This window comes from Apium graveolens, chromosome 10, assembly GCF_009905375.1.
Source record: "Apium graveolens cultivar Ventura chromosome 10, ASM990537v1, whole genome shotgun sequence".
Classification (NCBI taxonomy): domain Eukaryota; kingdom Viridiplantae; phylum Streptophyta; class Magnoliopsida; order Apiales; family Apiaceae; genus Apium; species Apium graveolens.
In genome coordinates this window covers 221,184,646-221,210,002 of record NC_133656.1, presented here as the reverse complement: position 1 = coordinate 221,210,002, position 25,357 = coordinate 221,184,646, and the positions used below count along the sequence as shown (strand labels likewise).

Below are 25,357 nucleotides of genomic sequence, written 5' to 3'. Positions count from 1 at the left end.
AAAATGTGTGAAACTCAATATATAATACTTTTAAGAATTTCGACTAACGTAAAGTAATATTTTTTATACAAATTTCCAAATGAGTGACTCATTTGAGTCAGTTTTGTAATCAGTAATTCACTTGATACATTTGGACGTAATAAGTGATCTTGATAATTACCCGTTATTTAGGATATTCAACCTAAATAATAAATTTTAGTATATTATTAATAGATTGACCTAACTAGTTTTTTAATTGATTTTAATTTTTTAATATAAAATATCAAAATTTTAAGATTTTTGCAAGGAAAACAAGAGGAAAAATTACCAAAATACTGTTTTTTTAAGTTTGTTTGTGATTTTTCTAATTTTTGAAATATTTAAAGCAATTAGATACGCAACTTCTTTTATATTTTTTTGAAAAATAACTGAACTTAATTTGGTTTCAGTTGAGATTGTATAGAGTTGCAAAAGTAAACTTTTACAAAAAAAATTTGAAAAAGAGATTTTTGTAATAAAAACTTATTTTTAGAAAAATTACTCAAAAATAGTATTTTTTTTCCGAATAGGTTATTTTGACATACTCCTCACTTGTCCTCGTACAGATTTGATTTCAAACTCGCTACTTTCCAAGGTAACAACATTCTACACTGCTTCCGCGATTTCTTTGGTTTTTATTTGTCCTTACAAAGAAGATGAACTGGGTTCAACGCAAAATGTGTGTGTACAATGTTACCTTCGGACTGTACATGTTAGATTTCTGGGAGCGTTGTTTTTTCAGTATCCTTTCCCCCTTTCTTTCTTTCCTTAAAATATTTTTTCAAATGATCTTTTTATAGAACTGTGATTTTGCTATTGTGAATCCTTAATTTTGGATAGATACTATTGTGCTTGTGCTCTTGTGGTTCGTGTGTTACAATGGCATTTGCTTCTTTTCTCAACTCGGCACCAGGTACTTTTTTATCTCTGTTTTCAATACGAGAACTATGCTCAAAATGACAACCAGGAGAACTATAATTAGCATATAGTATTGTGCATGTACGATGTAGAACACTACTGTGATACTTATAATGCAGTAATGCAGTATCACTACTGTGATACTTATATCGGATTAATTAAGCAGTTGATATAGAATTGAAGAGCAAGAGAATCAAGCATAAAACTAGAAGGATCTAACCATGAATTGAACAGAAGCTTTATACATGATATTTTGGTTCAATCTGTCTGGATTTATTTAGATACAGCTAATTAGAATAATAAGAAATCGTAATTTAAGTTATTATAATTTGTGAGGAAATAAAAATAGGTTTAAACCAACCCTAGCATATGGATTAATAATGGTTAAACAATAATAAGTAAGATCATTTACAAATGAATATAAACATCGCCTCTTTTTAATTTTTTCTAATGAATATTTTTCCTGTAGGGGCAAATTTCAGAGGATGTCTTATTGTCTTGGCAGGAGCCAAGCCCCTATGCCGGTTAGAGTCTTGGCCAGTATTTGTTCTTGATATAGCTTCTAGTCCATTACTTAAAATGTTTTTCTTCCTCCGGATTTATATGCAGTCTAAACTCATTGGTGTAGAAATCTTTTGTCCGTTGTAGATCTAAGGACATTAGACAAGAATCACTATTAGCATATGTATTCAAAGCCTTTGAGCAAGTAATTTAAATACAGAAAAATTTAGTAAAGCACATAAAAATGGCATTTTATCATATATCTAATTTAACTTTTCTTGGTCTTGCATTATTTTTTCTATTAGGTATGTAAAATTTGACCTGGAACCTAAAAGGACTAAACTTAGATATGATATGACTGAAACCTGATAAATGCATAATGATGACCTTTAATGAAGAATTTCAATAAATAAAGCCCCAGATAATGTTATGCCCTGTTGTTATATATGTTATTGCACATAGTTTTGTTCGTTAGTTCTGCTTTCTGCATAATTAATTTATTGGTTTTGGAGATTTAAATTTATTGTCTCACCCTCATCTAAAAAGACCATCGCAACCAGGTTATGCATTTTTTTGTGTTAATGAGCGTATATCTCCCATCTCAGGTATTTATGGTGAATTTAGCAGGTGCTTGGTCCGGAGGCTGATGACTGCTTATAGTTATAGTGCCATAGCTATAATGCTTGTAATGTTTCAGTTTTAGACAATTCAATCTTTTCTTATAAGCAAGCTAGGTACTAAGTTACTTAAATCATCATTGTATCTATTTTGCAGTGATCTTCTATATATTTTATCGAATTTTAGGTATTTTTTCATATATGTATTAAGTTCTCTTAATGTAGCATACTAGCATTACGTTTTCAGAAGTTTTATGTATCTGATTGAAATAGTTTACTTTTTTCCCATTCCATTCACACTGCTGGTCTGCAATATTCCTCTATCATGAATATAACTAATAATTTTATCATCTAAAGAAAGAAGGTCAAATTAGTTTATTGTCTGGAATCATTAATCAAGATATTATATTTTTAACAACATCTATCTGCAGAATCCCCTTTTACTTATACAGTATGCATGTATCTTTTTATGGATAGCAAGTAGTAATGAACAAAATTTTAACAAACAATATGATATACAGATGATATCAATAGACTTTATCCAATATGCTCAAGAGTGAACCTTTGTTGCAGTACTAAATTTGTGAATATACAGGTAAGTGAAACCTTTGGATGATCTATATATTTAAGCATCTTCTGCAAATATCTTAAGAACAAAATCACGAAATCGTTTAGCGTATTGTCTAGGATCAACAGCTGAAATTGAAGTTGGGTCATACTGCATGGACTTGTATGCATGCTCGAGTTTCTTGGTAATGTCATAGTCTTGAAGTATGTCAATGATACCAAAAAACATGACAACGTCGTAGTATTCTCCAGTTGGTTCTCCTACTAGTTGTCCCTCAAAATAATCACTTTTTCTTTCTGTCCTCTCAACTCTTGCTGGCATATTCACCCCCAACCTTATACTAGCCCACCTGTCATTCTCATTTTAACAAACATTAGCACTTAAATCCCATGCATTCGTATAACAAAGTAACAGATGATGTAAATGGATGGATAAATATTTGTACCCTGCAGGGTCTAGAAGAAGTCTATCCATGTCTGCTCTTGAAAGACGAGGAACTGAATCCGTGTCTGAATCACCATTGGCTACACAAAAGAAGAGGCATTTTAGTACGAGTAATAATTCACACTGAAGAAGCTGAAATTTAAGATTTGATGATGTGTTGAGGATTAGTAGAAACCAGTAGGTGTTCGAGCTCCCGAGGGAATTAGATCAGCAGCAATGTTTGGTTCTCTGAAGTGAAGCCCGACTAGAAGGCTGTAGTCCATTATCCTCTCTTGTTCAAGAAAGTCACAATCCCTGTCAACTTGCCTGGTATAACAACATTGAATTTCATTTGCAAGCAAAATGCAAGATCAAATTGTTACTTCTAGAGGAACAGCTTGAGAGGATATCAAAGACTAAAATGAAAAAGGAAACAAATCCAACAGCAAACCTTCTGAATTCTTGAAACCATGTTTTCTGTAGTCGAAACAAAAAATTTAGATCAAGATCTTTGAGAATCGTGTTAGCATCCAACTCTGCTTCGGGCTTATCAGTACTACGTCCAAGAGACGATCCTTTTAAGTCAAATCGTCTGTGAATTGTGTATTCTGAACAGAAGAGATTTCCCATGATAACGAAGCGTACCTAAATTGTACAGGATTTGTGTTTGTTCAGAGTTGTAAAAGTGCCAAAACCAAAATCATACAAGTACAAGTGCCTTCAAGTTACCTTCTTCTGTGCTGTTCCGTTTAATTTTACACAATGTAGTCCAAAGTACTTGGTAACCAGAGTGTTCTGGTAAGCACGCACATGGTTATAATAGGCCGAGAGCATCCTTAGGAGGACCTAAATACGACATGAAAATTAAACCAGAGAAATTTTGATCAGAAAAGTGATTGCATTAGTTTCATGTGCATCATAAGAGGAACAGCTTACTTTTACTTCAGCCTTTTTCATCGTTTTGATCATGTATCGATCATCTTGAGTCAAGTAAAAAAAACTTCCACTTTTTCCTGGAGAGGAGAGTTCTCTAAGGGCCTCATTCCCACATATTGATAACATATAATCAGCTGCATCTATTTGGAACAGCTTCCTCAAAGTCCTGATCAAATACATCATATTACAAACAGAGAAAATATGACGGGCAATTACGTGCACAATATCTTGTCTGCAATAACCATAGACAAATTCTTGAGGATCACCTAAAGACTAATGGACAATAATCTTTCCATCTAAATTCACAAGACTGGTGTGGTGGAGTGTATTTCGATCCCTCTGGAGGAAATCTTGTCCAAACTTTTTCTTTTGGATCAAATGCAGAAGGCTTTAAATCTAGCGACGGAGGTGGACCAGGTCTTCCTACAGAATGCCTATGCAGAAAAGAGGCAACAAAGGGTTAAAAAACGAAACATAAAGGTTTTCTAGATATAGGTTGAAGTGAAACAATGTGCACCCACTATGGTACCTGATTCCCAATTGTAAATTAAGCATCAACTCATAGTTTCTATGGCCTTTAGAGATTGTTTCCCCTTGCTTCTTCACAACTCTTGGTATTCTAATAGGACTACCTCTTGTGCTGAAATCATCAAGAGCCAAAGAAGCATCATCCCTTGACCCTGTAAGTTTTCTATCAAAAGGACTAAAATCTTTATCAACACCAGCCTCAATTCTTCCATCTACCGACATCCTCCTAGGCCTAACATTTGGATCAGCACCTTTAGATGATCGCCAAACAGCCAACTTCTTTTGAGATGGCATCACAAGAACTTTCTCTCCAGGACAGACCCAACACGTCTTTAAATGAACATTATACACCTCCTGAGGATCCCAATCAAAATTCCCATCAACCAACGTCGAACCACAGGGATAATAACTTCCACTTTGCTCATTAGGATTCCTACTCCAGTTCCCAACATAAAAACTTCCATTGCCCCATTTATATGTTCCATTCCCTTTAGGAAAACCATCTTCCCAGTACCCATCATACCTATTCCCATCATTCCAATGCATTTTCCCTTTTCCACAAAATGCTCCATTCTTCCATTGGCCAACATAATAATTCCCATTTTTCCACTTATATGTCCCCTGACCTTCCTGCATTCCTCTGCACCATTCTCCATCGTATGAATCGCCATTCGAGTACTCTTTCACACCATAACCATGTTTCAAGTTCATCACCCAATTGCCCTTGTACATGTCTCCATGAGGTCCTGAATAAGTCCCCGCACCATCCATATATCCATTTTTAAATTCACCATCATAAACAGCCCCAGAAGGCCAGCTGAACAAGCCTCTCCCATTTGTTTTGCCTCTATGCCAGTCACCAACATACATACACCCATCTGTCCACCAATATTTCCCACGTCCATGTGGAAAATTATCGGCCCAATGGCCCGTGTAGTAATCACCATTAGACAAAAATCTCTCAGCATTGTACACGTCTCCGATGCTTTGGTTTTCAATAACATTTTCTTCATGACGCTCACTTTCGTCGTCACTAGCATGAGGTACATGTGCTGTCCCAAAAAAGTTGTTTGCTCGCTTCTTAGCTGCAGCCTGTGTTTTTCGGACCGTTGCTTCCCACGCCTTCATGACGGATGTATAATACAATCAATTTTCATCAAATCTCCATTTTTCGGTTTCACCAAACATGTTCTCCTTTGACATTTCTGTGTAATGATCAAGAACCAATATTGTAGCATGCATATGAAACATGCAATGAAATTAAGGATCTCGGAGTTCTGTCAAAGGTTGTTTTAGAAATGAAAGGACATCCAACTAAACAAGCACAATTGGGAAATCCTAGTTCCTTTTGTTTTGTTTGGCTAATAGATTGGGTTATGTGACATGGACTAGTACAGATTTAAGTCCTACGATTAAGGTAAAAACACATTTGAAATGAAATATCAGACTTGGAGTCTCAGTACATTATTGTGTTGTGTGTGTGCCGTTTATATGTACAGGCTTCCCTCCCGGGCGTTTGAAGGTTTAGCGGAATATATGGTTGTTATATTTAGACTACTGTTTTGTAACAAGAAAATGGATCTTATTATATATTACCGTGTGTAATAATTGTTGATATGTCACGTATATTTGATAATTTTCTTCTTCGAATAATAACCGTGTGTCACATGAATATTTTCCTATTGATAATATATATATATATATATGCGGCATGCGCCCATAAAAATTACTCATTATTATGTAGGAAGTTACTGATCCTCTGATGAACAACATCATAGATAAGAAATGTGTCTTTGAAACAAAAATTACCTCATACAATCAACTAATCAAGATGGACATGACAAATACACTATAATTAAAAAAAGTGTTTCATTGAGTTTTTCGGGCTGTGCTTTAACATCAACTCTTGAACTATTTGATGAGTCCGTGCCCTCTACAACAATCTCCTGAGCTCCTGCCTAATTAGATTCCTCACAGACCGGTAGATGGACGAGAGAATTCTTGTCACCAAAGACGAGCAGGAAAACCCTGACTTCCTTCTTGTTTCTTTATATGATTATTTCTTCTAATTTATTCACAGCGAAATTCTTGTGATTTTTTTAGCTTAGATAAACTGACATAGTCACCTGTGTTTTAAGCATTGACGCAGCCACGCAGGCTGTAACTGCCTGCTCCATGTTTCCTTAATTTAAATTGTGATATTTATGATATGATAACATGATTTCATATTGTTCTCAGTATTGTAACTGATAGCCCATAATAATTCAGGCCCAATTGAAGAGGTACAGAGCCCAAATACAAGATCCCAGGATACGTGGCGACATCACCACCGTTCCAGTTCCTGAGAACCAGAACATTCCTACGGTCCGGATCTGACAGTACTCTGACGCATTCAGCGTTGACCTTGAGGAGCCCAGGACACGTGGCAACATCACCACCGTCCAGGTACCCGGGATCCAAGACGTTCCTACGGTCCGGATCTGATAATACTCTGACGCATCCCAGGCGTCCAGATGCCCTACAGTCCAAAAGGCCAACCTACGGTCCAGAGGAAAAGGGACAAACCCCTAAACCCTAGTAGGAGGCCTACAAAAGGTAGAACAGAAGGAAAGTTACAGGTTACAATCTCACATACTCTCTCTCTCACCTATACTTACATGCACACACGTACTTCCCATAAATATATTCGTATAATCCTCACTTTGCCCTCCTTCTCCTTAAAAACCCTTTCTCATTCTCACGCCGGAGGTGCCGCGGGGACGCCACCCCCCTCCGGTTCTGTTTTGTAGGTTCCCACCCTACAGCTACACCACACGCCACCGCCGTCGCCGCCCAAAAGGAGTTTGAGTCCGGGCCCGGCCAGGAGAAGGCCCCGGGGTGATCTGGGATTATCATTGGCGCTAGAAGGAGGGGTCGAACCTCCGACCAGTGGTGTTCATATCCGCAACCCCACCACCCAGAAACTTGAAACACCATCTCCCAGTAAGAACGCTACTACCCATCTCTTAGATCTGTTTCTACGAATTTTATTATTTTGAGTTCATAGCACCTTTAAATAACCATGACTACGAGAAAAAGCAAAGCAGCAATTTCTGCCTCTTTCCTTCCGCCTCCTCCCCAACCCAGGGATGGAGACATGGAAGATCTGGACAAAGGGCTACCCATAACCCAAACTCCCTCTCAAAATCTCCAACCAGGAGACCAGAGAATAGTTATAGAAAGAGCTGCCCACAAACACACAGGGGTCCCCACCAATCCATGGGGAAGCATGACCCCAGAACAGATACAGGCGACCATGGACTTGTGGAAGGAAAAGCAGGACGCCGAGCACGAGACCCGCCCAGGGGATCAGCGAGAGCGGTCCGACGAACGATCTGGAGAATCTCGGGGATCCGTCTTCGACCGGATTGCGAAGAACTTCAAAAGGCCACCAGAGGATGCCAGAGACGAAATAAAAAGAGCTGCCCTCCGTGAGAGAATCCGGAAAGAAGAAGAGGCTAAAGCCCAGGAATCTATAGAAAGGAGAGTCCGGGAGGAGGAAGCCAAGCTAAAGAGAAAGGCTCACCGGATTCATGTTTCTTCAGAATCAGAGCCAGAGAAGGAATCCAAGCAAGAACAAATGGCCCGGGTCCTTCGGGACCTTAAAAGGAAAATGGAAGGCGACATGGAAGTAGGGGCGGCGGCAACCCCGTTCACAAAGAAACTGGAATCCACCCCCAGGGAGTCAGGGCTGAAACACTTCAATTTTGACTCTTTTGACGGACTGGCTGACCCCGGGGAGCATCTGAACTATTTTGAGCAAATATCTAATATTTATGATTACAGCGACCTGACTAGATGCCGATTCTTCGCATCAACGTTGAAGGGGAGAGCTCAGAAATGGTTCAGTCGCATACCATCCTGGAGTGTGGACTCCTGGAAAGACTTCCGCGAGATATTTTTGAAAAGATTCAGGGCCAACCGGATGAACGAGCTGCAGATGTGTCATCTGGAAACAATCTAGCAAAGAAGCAAGGAGCCTCTCCCGGAATTCATCAAAAGATTCCAGGAAGCGGCCAACCAACTCTCCAACTTAGAAGAAAAAGAGGCAGTAAACATCTTTCGAAGAAACATGCACCCGATATCTTGTGAAGGCTATGTTAAAGACTTGATTCATAGGGAGCCCCAGAGCCTAGCATCGGCATATGCGTTGGCATCAAAGTTCATAAAGGAAAACAATTTCCTCAAATCAATGAAGATGAATAGAAGAATACATGATGATGACGAGTCTCCGGAGCGACGCTCGTCGTCCCGGAGGGACAAAAGGTACAAGCTTGACAGGCAAGCAAACTACATTCAACAGTCCCGGGAACCCCACCCCGGGATACATACACCGAATCAAGAAAGAGTGAAAGGAAACCCCAGACAAAGAAGGAACCCAAGCCGGAACCGGAGTGGACACCCCTCAACAGGCCCCGGGCCGACATTTTACGCGAAGTCAAGGGCAAACCGTTCTATTATCCACCAAAACCCTTGCTGGCGCCTCCCGAAAACAGGGCCCGGGATAAGCATTGTGGCTATCACGAGGATCATGGCCATACCACTGAAAACTGTTTCTCCCTCAAGATGTTCATAGAAGACCAAATCAAGAAAGGAAACATGAACCAGTATCTTCAAAGGGGGTCAAATGACAAAGACAGAGCCCCGGGAAGAGGCAAAAATGTGGTGAATGTTGTTTTTGGAGGCACAACCTCTCCACCTCGGAGCCCGGATCGGGAGAATGATGTGATGATGATCCAGACTCTGGAGGATGAGCCGATCTGCTTCTCTTATTCTGATTACGAGGGCCTCGATCCGGATCACAACTTGGCATTAGTGGTGACCCTTGATGTCGCAAACAACGAGGTAAAAAGAATTTTAGTTGACAATGGTTCATTTGCTAATATTGTATTCGAGCACACACTTAACAGGATGGAGCTCGGACACCTCCGAATGGACCCCTGTCTTGAAGACCCCTTGTACTGATTTGGGAACACGATGATTCCAATCCGGGGTATCATTTATCTTCCCATCATCTTTGGAACCGCACCCCGGCAGGTCTCTCATATGATGAAATTCTATGTGATAAGCGCAACCTCCTCATACAACATGATCCTTGGAAGGCCCACTATCACCAAGCTCAGGGCGATCCCCTCAACTATTCACTTGAATATCAAGTTCCCCACCCCGGGAGGCATTGGAGAACTGAAAGGAGACAGGGAAATGACAGGTAAATGCTATGGTCAAGCACTTGTCATGGCAGAAACGGAGCCGGAAAACCGGAAGAAGATAATGTCCCTACCCAAGGGACAAAGCAGAAAGAAGCATCGAGAGCACCTTAGTAAAAGGGCCCGTTTGGATGTGAATATGATCGAGGACTCCGGATACGGCGTAACCAACGCTGATGCCCGGATTCAAAAATTTGTAGAGAGCAAGGAGAAGACAAAGGTAGAACCGGCCCATCAGACAATCGAGGTAGATTTGGAACCCGGGAACCCCACCCGAAAAATCAAAATCGCAAAAGGCCTGGAAACCACATTCCAGAAGGAGCTCATCGATCTACTAAAAGAATAAGCTGATGTGTTTGCCTGGTCCCCGGAAGACATGCCGGGGATTGATGAATCTGTGGCCATGCACAGTCTGGATGTAGATCCAAAGCAAAAACCAATAAAGCAAAAACGAAGGAACTTTGCCCCGGAGAGACAACATGCAATCGACCAAGAAGTTGAAAAATTGTTAAAGGCAGACATAATCTGTGAAATTAAGTATCCGGATTGGCTAGCAAACGTGGTGCTGGTCAAGAAACCCAATGGCAAATGGCGAATGTGCGTGGATTATACAAACCTCAATTCGGCGTGTCCTAAAGATTCTTACCCCCTGCCCAACATTGACCAGCTGATAGACGCGACCTCGGGCCATGTTATGTTAAGTTTCATGGACGACTTCTCGGGATACAACCAGGTCAAGATGAATCCGGCAGACATCGCGAAGACGGCATTCATCACACACCGGGCTGTCTACGCTTTTGTTATGATGCCGTTTGGGTTAATCAACGCCGGGGCAATATACCAAAAAATGATGAATACCATCTTCAAAGATCAACTGGGCAGGAACATGGAATCTTATGTTGATGATATGATCTCTAATTCGGTCACAATCCCAGGGCACATCCAGGACCTTAGGGAGTGTTTTGACAACTTGAGGAAGTACAACATGAAGCTGAACCCGGAGAAATGCGCGTTCGGGGTCCCTTCCGGGAAGTTTCTGGGTTTTCTGGTCAGTGAAAGAGGAATAGAAGCCAACCCGGAGAAGATCAAGGCTATAACGAAAATGACAGTCCCCCGGACTCAAAAGGACATCCAAAAGCTTGCAGGATGCCTAGCAGCACTTCAGAGATTTATCCCAAAGTTGGCTGAGAAATGCCTGCCTTTCTTCGAGCTGTTAAAAGGAGCCCAGAACAAAAAACTAATCGACTAGACCCCGGACTGCCAAACAACGTTTGAGGAAGTAAAGCGACATCTGATGAACCCGCCTATTTTATCAAAAGCAAAGCCCGAGGAGCCCCTTTATCTCTACATCACAGCCGGGGAAAGAGCGGAATCTTCCGCACTCATCCGGGAGGAAAATGGGACGCATGCCCCGGTATACTATGCAAGCCAAGTCCTGAAAGATGCTGAAACCCGGTACCCAAACTTGGAAAAATTCGCACTGGCTCTCGTGCACTCGAGTAGGAAGCTAAGACAATACTTCCAAGGCCGGGAAATCAGGGTAATCACTAATCAACCACTTCGTAAAATCATCCACAAGCCAGACGCCTCCGGGAGGTTAGTCAATTGGGAAATCGAGTTGAGCCAGTTCAATATCAAATTTATCCCGAGGACAACCATAAAAGCCCATGCATTGGCCGAATTTGTCATGGAATGCACTTTTCCGGAAGCCCCCGAGACGCCTAAAACCCGATCCGAAGGGGAAAAAGAGTCTAACAACCGGGATTCTTGGACATTACATGTTGATGGCTCGGCTACAGCCGAAAGGTCCGGAGCCGGCCTGATCCTCTCCAGCCCGGATGGGTTCACAATCCAGCAGGCCATAACCTTTCCCTTTAAAGCAACAAACAACCAGGTTGAATATGAAGCTCTACTCTCCGGACTCAAGTTAGCCAAATCCCTTGGAGTAAGGAATTTAACAATTTATAGTGATTCTCAGATTGTGGTAAGGCAAACCAATGGTGAATATGTCGCAAAAGATCCTAAATTGGCCCGATATCAGGAAATGGTTAGAGCAATCCTGGAAACCATCCCGGACTCAACCATCTTGCAGATAAACAGAGAAGAAAATGCGAAAGCGGACGAGCTGTCCAAGCTCGTCCAGAATACTTCAGACTTAAGCAGCTCGGTTTACTTCGAGGAGCTCGGAGCCCCCAGCACCGATCGACACAAAGTATTATGTGTTAGTAGCCCGGAGAACTGGATGACGCCGTACCTAGCCTATCTCAAGGACGGTACCCTTCCGGGAGATCAATTTAAAGCCCGGTACCTCAAGTATAAGGCCGCACGCTTCTTTTTAGAAGACAATCAGTTATACCAGAGAACTTTCTCTGCACCAACTCTAAAGTGTGTTGATCCGGATGAAGCGGATTACTGTCTCCGGGAGGTTCACGAGGGGATCTGCGGGGATCACCTAGCCGCTAAAGCTCTAGCCTACAAGGTCATCAGACAAGGCTATTATTGGCCAACAATCCACGCTGATTCAGTCGCCTATGTCAAAATATGCAGCAAGTGCCAGAAGTTCAGCAACGTACCAAAACAAGGTTCAAGCCTCCCTGGGTCCGTTCTCTCTCCGATCTCATTTGCTGTCTGGGGAATTGACATCATGGGCCCTTTCCCTCGGGCAAAAGGGGATCTCCGTTATGTTCTGGTAACAATAGATTATATGACTAAGTGGGCGGAGGCCAAAGCTATGAGAACCATTAACCAGCAAGACTGCATCAAGTTTGTGGACATAATTGTAATGAGGTTCGGGATCCCGATGGTTTTAATTTCGGACAACGGTCCACACTTCGTGGGTTCGGATTTTGAAGCCTATCTCAAAGAGCTCGGGATTAGACACAAAAAAGCATCTGTCGCCCATCCACAAGGGAATGGACAGGTTGAGGTTACAAACAGAACTATACTCCGAGGTCTGGAAAAGAGACTGGAAGATTCTAAAAAGAACTGGCCGGATGAACTCCCGAGGGTTTTATGGTCATACAGAACTACCCCCCGGACAGAAACCGGGGAGACTCCATTCAAGCTTGCCTATGGTACGGAAGCCCGATTATCGATAGAAACCGGATCCCCTTCACGTAGAGTGACCAACTTTGACGAGGTCTCTAATATAGAAGGCCTCAGAACCAACCTCGAACTCCTTGATGAAGTAAGAGATCAGGCCGTAGAAAAAATGGAAAGATACAAGGAAAAAACAAAGCTTTACTTTACGAAGAAGGCCAGGATAAGGGAATATGTGGCGGGAGATCTAGTGCTCCGGGACACTGAAGCCTCGGACCCAACTAACCAGGGAAAACTGCAACCGAACTGGGAAGGTCCTTATATAGTCAAAGAAGTGATCCGTCCGGGAACTTACAAGCTGAACTACCTCAGTGGAACCGAGGTCCCCAATACCTGGCATGGAACCCACCTAAGGAAATTCTACCAATAAGGAAAAGGTTCACACTCTGGAAACACCTCTACATTCATACTATGATATTTTGATGTAAGTATTGCCCTCATTCACCCCAGAATGTAATTTTTGCTTTCAATATCAATGAAAAACTCTACTTTAAGCGTTCCATAGCTTGAATCAATTTCATTACGTTGCTCCTTTATTTGCCATCAAATTTAAATAAACACAGCCCATGTGTACTCAAAATTTTTATAAAAAGGGTATAAAAATTTTACCCCATCCCGGCGTAAAATTTCTATCAAATGGAAAATTACCCCTACCCGGGGTCCTATAAAAACTCATCCCATGAGTATTCATAAAATTTTTGTAAGTTAAAAATTTTACCCCATCCCGGGGTCCGCAAAAACACAGTCCATGTGTACTTTGAAAATTTCTGTCAAATGAAAAATTACCCCTACCCGGGGTCCTATAAAAAACTCAGCCTATGAGTATTCATAAAATTTTTTGAGTTAAAAATTTTACCCCATCCCGGGGTCTATAAAAACACAGCCCATGTGTCCTTAGGAAAATTCCTAACTACTCCTGAATTCCTACGTCAGAAGTTCTATTATGCATATCAAGATGAAGGAAACGTAGCACAATCATATTAAAAAAACCCCGGGGAAACACACCCCGGGGGGCAAATGAAAGTCATCCAGATTACAGAAGATAAATTAGCCAAAAGGCTGAGTTCAGAAAGTACTAAAAACAAAGAAATAGAAATTACATGCCAAAACATGGCAGAGTCTTCAAGCTTCGACGGCAGAATTGGCGGGAGGAGAAGGAGGCTGCTCTGGATTACCCTCTGGTACGGGAGGCTGTTCAGCAAGTGGCGACCCGGGGAAGGAGGGAACATTGCTAGACGTCCCGACACCGGACTCCATTTCCCGGATAGCTTCCTTTTCCTGCTCCAACCGGGTCTCCTCTTCAATATACTTCTCCAAGAAGACGTCTATTGTACCATGAGGCTCTTCGCCGAGATACTTCGAAGCAACATTCCAGCAGATCTGAATCTTCTCCAGTGCTTTGTCATTCAGCTCTTCGAAGTACGCGGGAGTGCCCCAGAACCGTGCCAGAACCTCCTCGGGAGTGGGCCGGGCGGCAAGATCATCCTTCAACTTCTGATTTTCAGCCCTCATCTCCCGGACAGAAGCCTCAGCCCGATCCTGCCTCTCCCGAATCTCGTCCAAAATCTTCTTATGAGCAGCAGCCTCCCTTGCACTTGCCTCCTTCAACTCCTGGATCTCCCGGGATAGCCGCTCGGATTCAGTCTTGTAGACCTCGGCAGAATCAGCCTTTACCTGAAGGCTCTGGGTTATGCAAACCAATCCAGCAACCCGGGAGTTAGCCTGAAAACATTATAAATAAGAATTAGCTAACACAAAATCCGAGAACACAAGAAGGCAAGTAAGAAAAAGGCTTACAGCAGTGATCTCCTCCTGAAGCCCGACCAGAAAGTCGTCGAGAGGCTCCTTCCTATACTTCTTCCTCTCCGCCGTGCTAGCATAGTTCTCAAACATCTCCCTCCGGCGAGTCTCCGGGGTGAAACTAGCTAGCAGGGCCTTCAAAGTTTCCGGAGTATCCGGGGCCAGGTCAACAGCAGCCTTCTTCGAAACTGGGCCCTCAGATACATCATCACCTTTGTCCCCGGAACCCGCGAGAGCACTCTTCCTCTTTCGAGGTGCCGGAACCCTTATCACATCCCCTTGTTGCACGTCATCGGCCCGGGGCTCGTTGATCACGATCGTTGTCCTCCCCGGACGAGACGGCGCCGCATCATAACCCTCACCAACCTTTTTTTCCCGGTGTCCACGCTCGTCATTCCCCCAATCCTTTGCAGCTTGGCTGAGAGATCCTTAAGTTGGGCAGACATATTCGGGGGATAAGGAATTAACTTCGGAATACCTGAAAAGGAAACAACAAAATATCAGTCCTGGATACAAACAATCAATAAAAGCTAAAGTAACAAAAATAACACTAAGGCAAATGACTTACATTCGGCAGCATGCATGTTTTCATTGCTAGTAAAATAGTTCCGGGTCCACTGCGTCCCAAGTGCCCCACAGAAGGCATAAACCATCGCGAGAGCTGCTTGCCCGAGCCGCTGGACCGGAAACCTATCTGTTTTAATTTCAAGTTTATGGAGTGGCATGAACTCCAGATCCCCACCCCGGACAAAAATGAACTCCCGATGCCATCCCTTAAGCGACATCAACATACTAACCGGGAGAACCATCTTATCAGAAGGATACCCACAGTCCTCTATCCTAAACATGAACTCATAAATCGGCCGAGCGGTGGACCTCTTGATTTTGAAAATATGATGGAAAAGTTTAAAGGCGGGGAGGTAGTTTTTGGCATGACAGCAAGCTAAAAACCAGCTTATCCATTTCACCGAATTCGGGGCCAGCTGAGTAAAAGGGATACCATAAACATCCCGGTATAGGGATTTGGTAAACTGATGTAATCCGAGGCGCATGCCCCGAAGATGCTTTAATGGAACACCGACCCATCCCCCCTCCGGTCTGTGATATACTCTTTCATGCTCCTCGGGCCATCTCCACTGGTATGTGTCATCAAGGTTAAAGGCAAGTCTAAGGGCGCCATCTACCTCGGCGTCCGTGTATTTCTCCTGGACCTCTTTATGAACCGCCCCACACTCATACCTAGTCCCCGGGGCGGTGAAGAACTTCCTATTCATTTCATCTTCATTATAAGGCTCCCGGCCTCCCAAACCATCCGAGCCCCCATATGCCTCAGATAAATCTCTGTAATAAAAGCTCAGGGGTTTAGGGTTCACTCTGCACTGGACGAAGTATTCATCTACATCCTCCCAAGACCCATCCGGGTTAGATAGGGTACCCCCGGGGCCTAAAACCAAGGTCTGGGCTAAAACTTGTTGAGGCTGGTCAACCCGGGGAGGCATCTCTACTGAACTACTGCTAGAGAAAGAAGAAGGGTAGAAGGAGTTAAGTTCGCCTAATCCGACAGGGCGCTCGAGATACCGGTTCCTAAGAGTGGCAATACGTTTAAAACGGCTACCTGGCATATACTATGTGTGTCTATATAAATGCACCCCGGAGTCAATGCCAAACCCGAACCCAACAACAACAAAAACAAGATAAAAACAGAAAAAGTTTAGGAACAAATCGTGTATGGGTCTTACCCCAAAAACAAGATCTATAGCATACACACACACATAAAACCAAACACATACACCAAGAACACACCCCGGGCCCCCCACAACTGTTTACACTACACAAAACCCACTTATTCGCATATAAAACTACCAAAATCAATGTTAAATACACAAATCAAGCACAAAACCATTGCAAAAGCTATGCAAAATCTACAAACTACAGAGATTCAAGGTCGAATAAACAAGACAGTCATGAAATTCGAACAAGGAATACGAAAGAGCGAAGCAAAACTCGCACAAAATGGTTACATGCACTACGAAAACGAATGAAAAAGAAGTAAAAGAGAGAGGCGAGAGATCAAGATGCTTACAAAGTAGCAGGAGAAGGAAATGCGACTTCAACAGCGAATGCTCCAAAAATAATCTCTGTAAAATGCTCTCTTATCTCTCTCTGCAGAAGTATTTGCGTAAATGAAAAAAGAAAAGGAGAGGATGATATTTATAGAAGGAAGAAAGGTAAGAGGCAGGTGAAAGGTTTTTGCAGTAAAAATCAACCCCTCAACCACGTGGCAGAAACCAATTGGTCCCAAAAAGTAACTACACAACAGTTATTACATGAACCGTCACGTAATCATTACGTGGGCGCGTCTTTTTAGGCGAAAAAGGGGGAAAATAAATAACCGGAAAACTCAAAATATACGGATAAACGTATCTATCTTTGACCCCGGCTGGAATCCCAACAGTCGTCTGACACCCCGGATTTGCAGCGTCAACTTGTCAGAGTCCGGTCAAATCAAATGTCATAAGTGTACTTGCCCACCAAACCGGGCCCAAAATTCAAATTCAAAATCAAATGACTAACCAAGTCAACCCCGGAGTCTCATCCCCATTTGACCCCGGGGTTAGGGGGCAGCAAATCAAATAACCCCCAAAACTTTTCTAAGTATTTCAAGGAATCCCACCTTGAACTCAAATCAAATGACTAACCAAGTCAACCCGGAGTCTCATCCCCATTAGACACCGGGGTCAGGGGGCAGCAAATCAAACAACCCCCAAAATTTTGCAAAGGCGTCGCGGCACAAAGGCAACTACTCTACTCCCCCATCCGGGTAAACCCGCATAAGAGAGTGGGGGGCAAATGATAGCCTATAATAATTCAGGCCCAATTGAAGAGGCCCAGGGCCCAAATACAATATCCCAGGACACGTGGCGGCATCACCACCGTCCAAGTTCCCAAGATCCAGAACATTCCTACGGTCCGGATCTGACAGTACTCTGACGCATTCAGCGTTGACCTTGAGGAGCCCAGGACACGTGGCAACATCACCACCGTCCAGGTACCCGGGATCCAAGACGTTCCTACGGTCCGGATCTGATAGTACTCTGACGCATCCCAGGCGTCCAGATGCCCTACAGTCCAAAAGGCCAACCTACGGTCCAGATGAAAAGGGACAAACCCCTAAACCCTAGTAGGAGGCCTATAAAAGGTAGAACAAAAGGAAGGTTACAAGTTACAATCTTACATACTCTCTCTCTCACCTATACTTACATGCACACACGTACTTCCCATAAATATATTCGCATAATCCCCACTTTGCCCTCCTTCTCCTTAAAAACCCTTTCTCATTCTCACGCCGGAGGTGCCGCGGGGACGCCACCCCCCTCCGGTTCTGTTTTGTAGGTTCCCACCCTACAGTTACACCACACGCCGCCGCCGTCGCCGCCCAAAAGGAGTTTGAGTCCAGGCCCGGCCAGGAGAAGACCCGGGATGATCTGGGATTATCAGTAATGGATTGAGGTTTGTATGTGCTGCCCTGGGAACATATTCTTCAGTGTCAAATCTTGTACACGAGTTCTAAATATTATCAGTTGATGCATCGGCATACTGTTAGTGCTCTGGGGACATTTTAAAATAAATATCGCATCTTCAGTAATCAAATTATTCTCTTCACTATAGTAATTACCCTTTTCCATTAAAATTATATATCAGGGTCAACTTTTAGTGCATCTGAATAATAATGACACCATAAACCAGTTATGCAGGTAACTCGCATTTAATCCAGTTTTGCAATCAAGAGTTTGTATGTTTACATATATTGTACTTGTTGGAGGATAAAGAAACAACCAATTATGAAAAGATAGCTTTCTCAGTAATGCAAGTTTGAGTAAATTTTGACTTGGTCTTTACTAGGTTTTGCATGAACATCCTTGATTAATGCAAGGTTACTGCTAAAAGATTTTGCTAAATATTCTTGAAGGAAATTGAAGCTGAATGATTATGTCCTTCCCGCTTCTCGCATAGAGTTGAAAGTTTTCTCCTCAACATCTCAATCTCCATAACTTGATCTGGCCTATGCACCTATAAATTATAAAAACTGAAATTAGTGTTTGAAGAACAGAATTCAAAATTCTAGGTGAAGCTTAAAACCTTATACACTAGGCCCTAGGGTATCACAGGATATAAAACTTTTAAGTTAGTTATAGAATTAAGATACCTGAAAATGCATGTTATAGAATAGTCTCTCCCCGAAAGAATTGAAAGATGCATTCACAAATTGAAACCCTTCCTTCTCCAAAATCTCTATAGCCTCAGATAGCAAACTCATGTTGGCGTCATTTGTGCATATCTGAATCGTTACGTCTCTGTCTCCCAACAAGCTTGCTGAAACAGTAGATGAACAGCTTTGCATTGTACTTCTTTGACTTTCAAACTGAATTAGCTCTCCTCGTTTAGAAATTTTTGATGTTAGCTCCTCTTTTTTTCGGATCAATCTCTGGACTTCATTTTGTAGCTCAGGGATGTATTTCAGCACCCGCGATACAGTGTTTGGAATGCTTAGTTTTTTCTGTGATATTAAAAAGCCAGTTTCAGTACAGTTACTAGTTGAAAAGTGCTGTAAATGTAAGTTATGTAACATAAGCAATGATACATTTATACTAGTTCATACCGCTTGATCAGAAGGTGGAAGTAGTGTGCGCAGAGACGAGTACAAGCTGTTCATTTTCTTGCGACGATCACGTTCGTTTGCATTATGATTAATCTTCTTCACTGCATTCGGTTCAGCGGCATTGGGTTCGAAAGGCGAAGAATCTGATCCAAGGCCAACCTGCGGTTGTTCATCAAGTGTAGAGGGTAATAAATGAAGAAATGGATTTGGAATGTTGTCTGTGTGGGCATAGAGATCGTTGTAGTCATGGTTGAGAATGGGGTCCTCTATGGGCCATCCAAAGGTCTGAAATAAAGGTGGAGAAAGAGTTAACATTTTGGAAGTGTTTGTTTGTTTTGCAGAAAAAAATACTCAGTGCAGTTTGATAAGGCTGAGAGCTGATCACAATTTAGATGATCACTTTGACCCTTTATATCGAAGTGTTCCTGCAATCAAGTTTCGACAACATCAACATGTTGACTCTTTAAGTTTATATAAAATTAGATGGTTTGAGATAAGAATGACAATGACAACGCCAGACCTCAACGTTTGGAAGATTCAGGTGGCCCTCAAAAGATTTGCATATACAAAGCGTTGTTGTAATTAATTACATATTCTTTGTGCATATCGGCTTAATTGTACTCCTATTAAAGTAGTATATTATAGATTATTTAACTACGTAATTAAATACTAGCGGATAACTAAGTGCAAGATATAAGTTCAGAATCATTTGAGAATCTTAATATTAAATTTTTAATTGATTTTATAATTGAAATTTAATTTAATTGATAATTATTATTATATAAATATGTGATCATAGAGAATTGAACCTGAAATTAGGATATAATAAATTAATAATGTTTAATAATTTAGTTAAATTACATTGAACTTAGGTAATGAAATCAAAGAAGTGAAATTAAACTAAAAAAATCATCATTTACGAAACGAGTTTGGTTGAAATCAATTAATTTAATCATGTACACTACAAGAAAAATGGTCTTTTCCTACCAAGCAAATCAAACCAGAAAAACTTGGTAGGAAATGGTAGAGCATTTCCTACCAACCCGTAAACTGGTAGAAATTGCTCTAGGTGGGGCCCAGATTGTGTACACGCAAGCACCAAAACCTACCAATATTGGTGGGAAATTCAAAACCTACCAATATTGGTAGGTTTTGACCAAAATTTGATACCAAAATGGTCCCATCAACCACGTCATCAGCCCTCACTTATTTTATTGTTTAAAATTTTTTATGAAAAAAGAAATAATATCTTAAATCTGAACCATTTCCTACCAAGTTTGGTGGGAAAGTGTTTCCTACCAAGATTGGTAGGTTTTGGTAGAATCTTATTGTGAAAATAACCCCACCGACCACATCAGCAGGCCACATATTATTAAGAATATAAAATATTTTTCTGAAGTATAAAAAAATATTAATAATTCAGGTCATTTCCTACCAATATTGGTAGGAAAAGGACATCTGGCCGTGAAAAGCATTTTTACCATCTTATATTGTGGAAGCTCTCACCGCTCTTTCAAATATTTTCCTTGATATTTGCTCATCCGTTTTACTACGTGAAGATTTGGATGTCTTGGAAAAACATGTAGTGAGGACAATGTGTGTGCTCGAAACCGTCTTTCCACCGGCTTTATTTGACATTATGGAACACTTACTTGTACACTTGATTGAAGAATGTAGACTCGGAGGACCGGTTTACTATCGTTGGATGTACCCTTTTGAGCGATTGTTGAAGCATATGAAAGATAAGGTCGGCAATAGAGCACGGGTGGAAGGTTCAATTGCGGAGAGATATGTTGAGGAAGAAATGATCAATTTTTCTTCATTTTACTTTCGCTCTTCCATAAACACGGTTCATAATACCGCACGTCGTAATGAAGTTGTGGTTGAAGCACAAGAAGAAAATGTTTTAGAAGTTTTTAGATATCCTCTTCAAACTATTGGGAAGCACGTTGTTGGGTATTTAAATAAAAGTGATTTGATGATTGCAGAATATTATGTGCTACTAAATATGCCGGAAGTTCAACCGTACATTCGGTAATTTACTACATGTGTCTTTTGTAATTAAATGTTAATTTACTACATGTGTCTTTTGTATAGTGTTATATATAATTTACTAATTACTTTTGTATTTCAGGGAATTTGATGCCCACATACGTGCGAATGATCCACATATATCAAATGAAAGATTGGAGTCGCTCCAAAAAAACCAAATTTAAGCCTTGGTTTAGAGAAAAGGTACTTTCATTAATCCGCATATTATATGGTACATTTGATATAAAAATATTCTAATATAATACATATTTTTATTGTATATAGGTTGAAAATGGTGTAAACTATGACCTTTTCAAATATTTGATTGATGGGCCGGTATGCGATATTTTCTCTTTTCAAGGTTGTTTGGTTAATGGATATAAGTTTCATGTTAATGATGGGGTTTTTGTTAAAGGCACTTTTCACAATGATGTTCTTGTTAATTACTATGGTCAAATAGAAGAAATTATTAAGCTTATCTATGGAGGAGGAAATTTTGTTTATTTATTTAGATGTCATTGGTTTGATAGTGTTGGAAATGGTGTTCGGGTTGATAAAAATCGTGTTGTGACTATTGATGTGAAATCAAGGTTGAAGTCGAATGAAATATTTATTTTGGCTAGTCAAGCAATTCAAGTATACTATGCTCCCGGTGTATTGAATCCTCGGAGCAATTTGTATACCGTTGTGAATTGTAAAAATCGCCCTATTGATGAAACTACTAATGAACCAAATGAAGAGGCTTTTCAAGAGAATGTATCAAATGCGTCTTCATCGTCCTTTTTTATTGATTTCGCACAATATGATCCCATTCGAATTGATCGAACTCAAAATATGGAAGAAGAAGAGGAAGAAGATGAAGAATTACAAGAAGACGAAGAAGTTGAAAGAAGTAGAGAAGAAGAAGAAGAAGAAGAAGAAGAAGAAGAAGAAGAAGAAGAAGAAGAAGAAGAAGAAGAAGAAGAAGAAGAAGAAGAAGAAGAAGAAGAAGAAGAAGAAGAAGAAGAAGAAGAAGAAGAAGAAGAAGAAGAAGAAGAAGAAGAAGAAGAAGAAAGAAGAATTGGAGAAGAAGAAGAAGAAGAAACCGATGGTTTTGAAGATATTGATTGATATGTATTTTGAAATTTAATTGTTCTAGTAATGAATTTTAATGGTGAGTTTTCTACATTTTTTATATTGGTAAATTTTCTACATTCTCTATATTTAAATAGAGAATAACTGGTTTTCTCTACAGAGGGAAATAACTGGTTGTAAATAACCTCAAGTAGGAAATAACTAGTTGGAAATAACCTCTAGTAGGAAATAACTGGTTGGAAATAACCTCCAGTAGGAAATAACTGGTTGGAAATAACATTTGGTAGGAAATATGTGGTAGGAAATGGCGGTTCCCAACCTTCTGTTTTAAAACCTACCAAAAACGGCGTATTTCCAACCAGTTATTTCCTACCAAAACTAGTAGGGAATGGCTACCACCTATTTCCCACCAATATTGGTAGGAAATGTGAGAAACTATTACGAAAAGAAAATATTAAATATGAAAATGGTTTGATAAATTAAAACTTTTCAAGTGAAATGTCATTTTATAATGAAATAAAACTAGGAAAAAATTTGGGTAAGAAAACAATTATGACTAAGAAAATCGTTTAGAAAACGGAACGTCGAGATTGTTCGAAGATTGAGTTAGGTTTTCAACTCAAAGTGTCGGGGATGAGTTAGACATTTGGATTTTTTTTAATAATCCAACCTTACGGATGATTAGATATATGAGTTTTATACATGTAATCGAAGTATAAAACTTTTAAAAATTAAGCTATTATGTATTTATAATAGATCTATAGAAAAAAAATATAAGAAAAATATATTTTTTGTACTGTTTGCCCATAGTTTGTCACATTTCCGTTGATCAAACTCTATAAACATAAACATCTATTCATTTTAATAGTGAAACTCTAAAAGTTAGTTGATCACACTTACATCCCGTGTTTTCATTTGTTTTTTGGATAATTATAATTATTACGAAAAGAAAATATTAAATATGATAATGGTTCGATAAATTAAAACTTTTCAAGTGAAATGTCATTTTATAGTGAAATAAAACTAGGAAAAAAATTTGGGTAAGAAAACAATTATGACTAAGAAAATCGTTTAGAAAACGGAACGTCGAGATTGTTCGAAGATTGAGTTAGGTTTTCAACTCAAAGTGTCGGGGATGAGTTAGACATTTGGATTTTTTTTAATAATCCAACCTTACGGATGATTAGATATATGAGTTTTATACATGTAATCGAAGTATAAAACTTTTAAAAATTAAGCTATTATGTATTTATAATAGATCTATAGAAAAAAAATATAAGAAAAATATATTTTTTGTACTGTTTGCCCATAGTTTGTCATATTTCCGTTGATCAAACTCTATAAACATAAACATCTATTCATTTTAATAGTGAAACTCTAAAAGTTAGTTGATCACACTTACATCCCGTGTTTTCATTTGTTTTTTGGATAATTATAATTATTACGAAAAGAAAATATTAAATATGAAAATGGTTCGATAAATTAAAACTTTTCAAGTGAAATGTCATTTTATAGTGAAATAAAACTAGGAAAAAAATTTGGGTAAGAAAACAATTATGACTAAGAAAATCGTTTAGAAAACGGAACGTCGAGATTGTTCGAAGATTGAGTTAGGTTTTCAACTCAAAGTGTCGGGGATGTTGAGGATTACACACTTGGATTTTTTTTTTTAATAATCCAACCTTACGGATGATTAGATACATTAATTTTATACATGTTGTCGAAATATTGAATTTTTAAAAATTAAGCTATTATATTTTTATAATAGATATATAAAACAAACTTTTAATTCCTACCAAAATTGGTAGGTTTTGCCCAAAAAAGTTGTTTGTCCTTTTCCTAATAGGGTATTTCCTACCAAGTGTGGTATTAAATAAAAATTATCCAATTTTTTTAACTAAGATATACTTGTTTGTGTCAATTTTTTCAGAAAAAACATTTTGGCACAATGGTTAGTATATTGTAAATGATTCTGTGGGGTGTGGGTTCGAATCCCACCTCATTTTTTTTGGCGTTTCCGCCAAATTTTTGGCGAAAAAATTGAATTTACCGCGCAGGTCAAAACCCACCAGTTTTGGGATCAAAACCTACCAATATTGGTAGGTTCTGATCTTACAATAAAATATTAAAAAATTAATTGGGGGTTAAACACATATAGCCTACCAACATTATTCTTTCCTTTCGATACTCTCTCTCACCATTTCTTCACCATACTCTCTCTCTCTCTCTCTCTCTGTGTGTTTACCCTACCAGTTCATCATCTCTTCTTCATCTCTTCGTCATCTCTTCATCATCTCTTCGATTGGTAAGCTTTCTTCATCTATTAATTTCTTCAGCTATTCGTTTATGTATTTTCCCTTTTGTTATTATTCATTTTTTATTCGATTTTATATGATTATGTGTGTATATGATCATATGTATGCATTATTGTGTATTGAGTATCATTGATTAGATGTTTATTGTGTTTGGGGTGTTAACTTTTGCAATTTTAAAGAGTATCGGGTGTTAAACAGGGGATTTTAGGCTAGATATTGGGGCTTTTGGGCAATATGCATGCAATATTTATGGGTTGTGTTTATTATGCATGCTTTAAATATGAGTTGTGCTTAAATGTGATTTTAAGTCCATCAAAATTGATTTTTGATGAAACTATGCTTTGACTATGGGTTTTTCAGTCATTTTTTACTAAACTATGTGCTTAAATATGTATTTTGATGTTTTTGATGTTTATTTAAGTTTACGTATTAAGTTTTAGGTATACGTATGATGTTGCAGTGAATTAGTATTGTAATATGCAGTGGATTCACATACACATAACACATACACTTGTGTAGTAGTCATATATAGTTGTAAAATAGTGTGTGTTTGGTCGATAGTGTGTATTTGGTCAGTCGACAAAATGTGCGTAGTGTGTGTCTGTTGCTATGCCAACAGACAT

The 25,357-nt window shown here is 39.9% G+C and overlaps 2 protein-coding genes across 2 annotated transcripts; both read right to left on the bottom strand.

Moving 5' to 3' along the window:
• Positions 1-2,576: 2,576 nt before the first annotated feature.
• On the bottom strand, positions 2,577-5,883 carry LOC141692776 (phosphatidylinositol 4-phosphate 5-kinase 4-like). The gene is made up of 8 exons (XM_074497715.1): positions 4,511-5,883; positions 4,248-4,415; positions 3,982-4,147; positions 3,775-3,891; positions 3,497-3,690; positions 3,242-3,372; positions 3,068-3,146; positions 2,577-2,971 (listed from the first exon to the last, which is right to left on the bottom strand). The coding sequence occupies exons 1-8, from the start codon at positions 5,635-5,637 to the stop codon at positions 2,680-2,682; spliced, it is 2,274 nt and encodes a 757-aa protein (XP_074353816.1). The 5' UTR covers positions 5,638-5,883; the 3' UTR covers positions 2,577-2,679.
• Positions 5,884-19,308: 13,425 nt separating this feature from the next.
• On the bottom strand, positions 19,309-19,629 carry LOC141691866 (transcription factor ORG2-like). Its single transcript, XM_074496618.1, has one exon. The coding sequence runs from the start codon at positions 19,627-19,629 to the stop codon at positions 19,309-19,311; it is 321 nt and encodes a 106-aa protein (XP_074352719.1).
• Between the last annotated feature and the right edge of the window lie 5,728 nt (positions 19,630-25,357).

Bases quoted from the DNA above. Each gene is read 5' to 3' on its own strand.
- LOC141691866 (XM_074496618.1), bottom strand. From the start codon at position 19,629: ATGTTAACTCTTTCTCCACCTTTATTTCAGACCTTTGGATGGCCCATA.
- LOC141692776 (XM_074497715.1), bottom strand. From the start codon at position 5,637: ATGAAGGCGTGGGAAGCAACGGTCCGAAAAACACAGGCTGCAGCTAAG. The intron at 4,416-4,510 runs GTACCATAGTGG...TTTTCTGCATAG, and splicing joins AATTTACAATTGGGAATCAG to GCATTCTGTAGGAAGACCTG. The intron at 3,373-3,496 runs GTTTGCTGTTGG...TTGTTATACCAG, and splicing joins TGGTTTCAAGAATTCAGAAG to GCAAGTTGACAGGGATTGTG.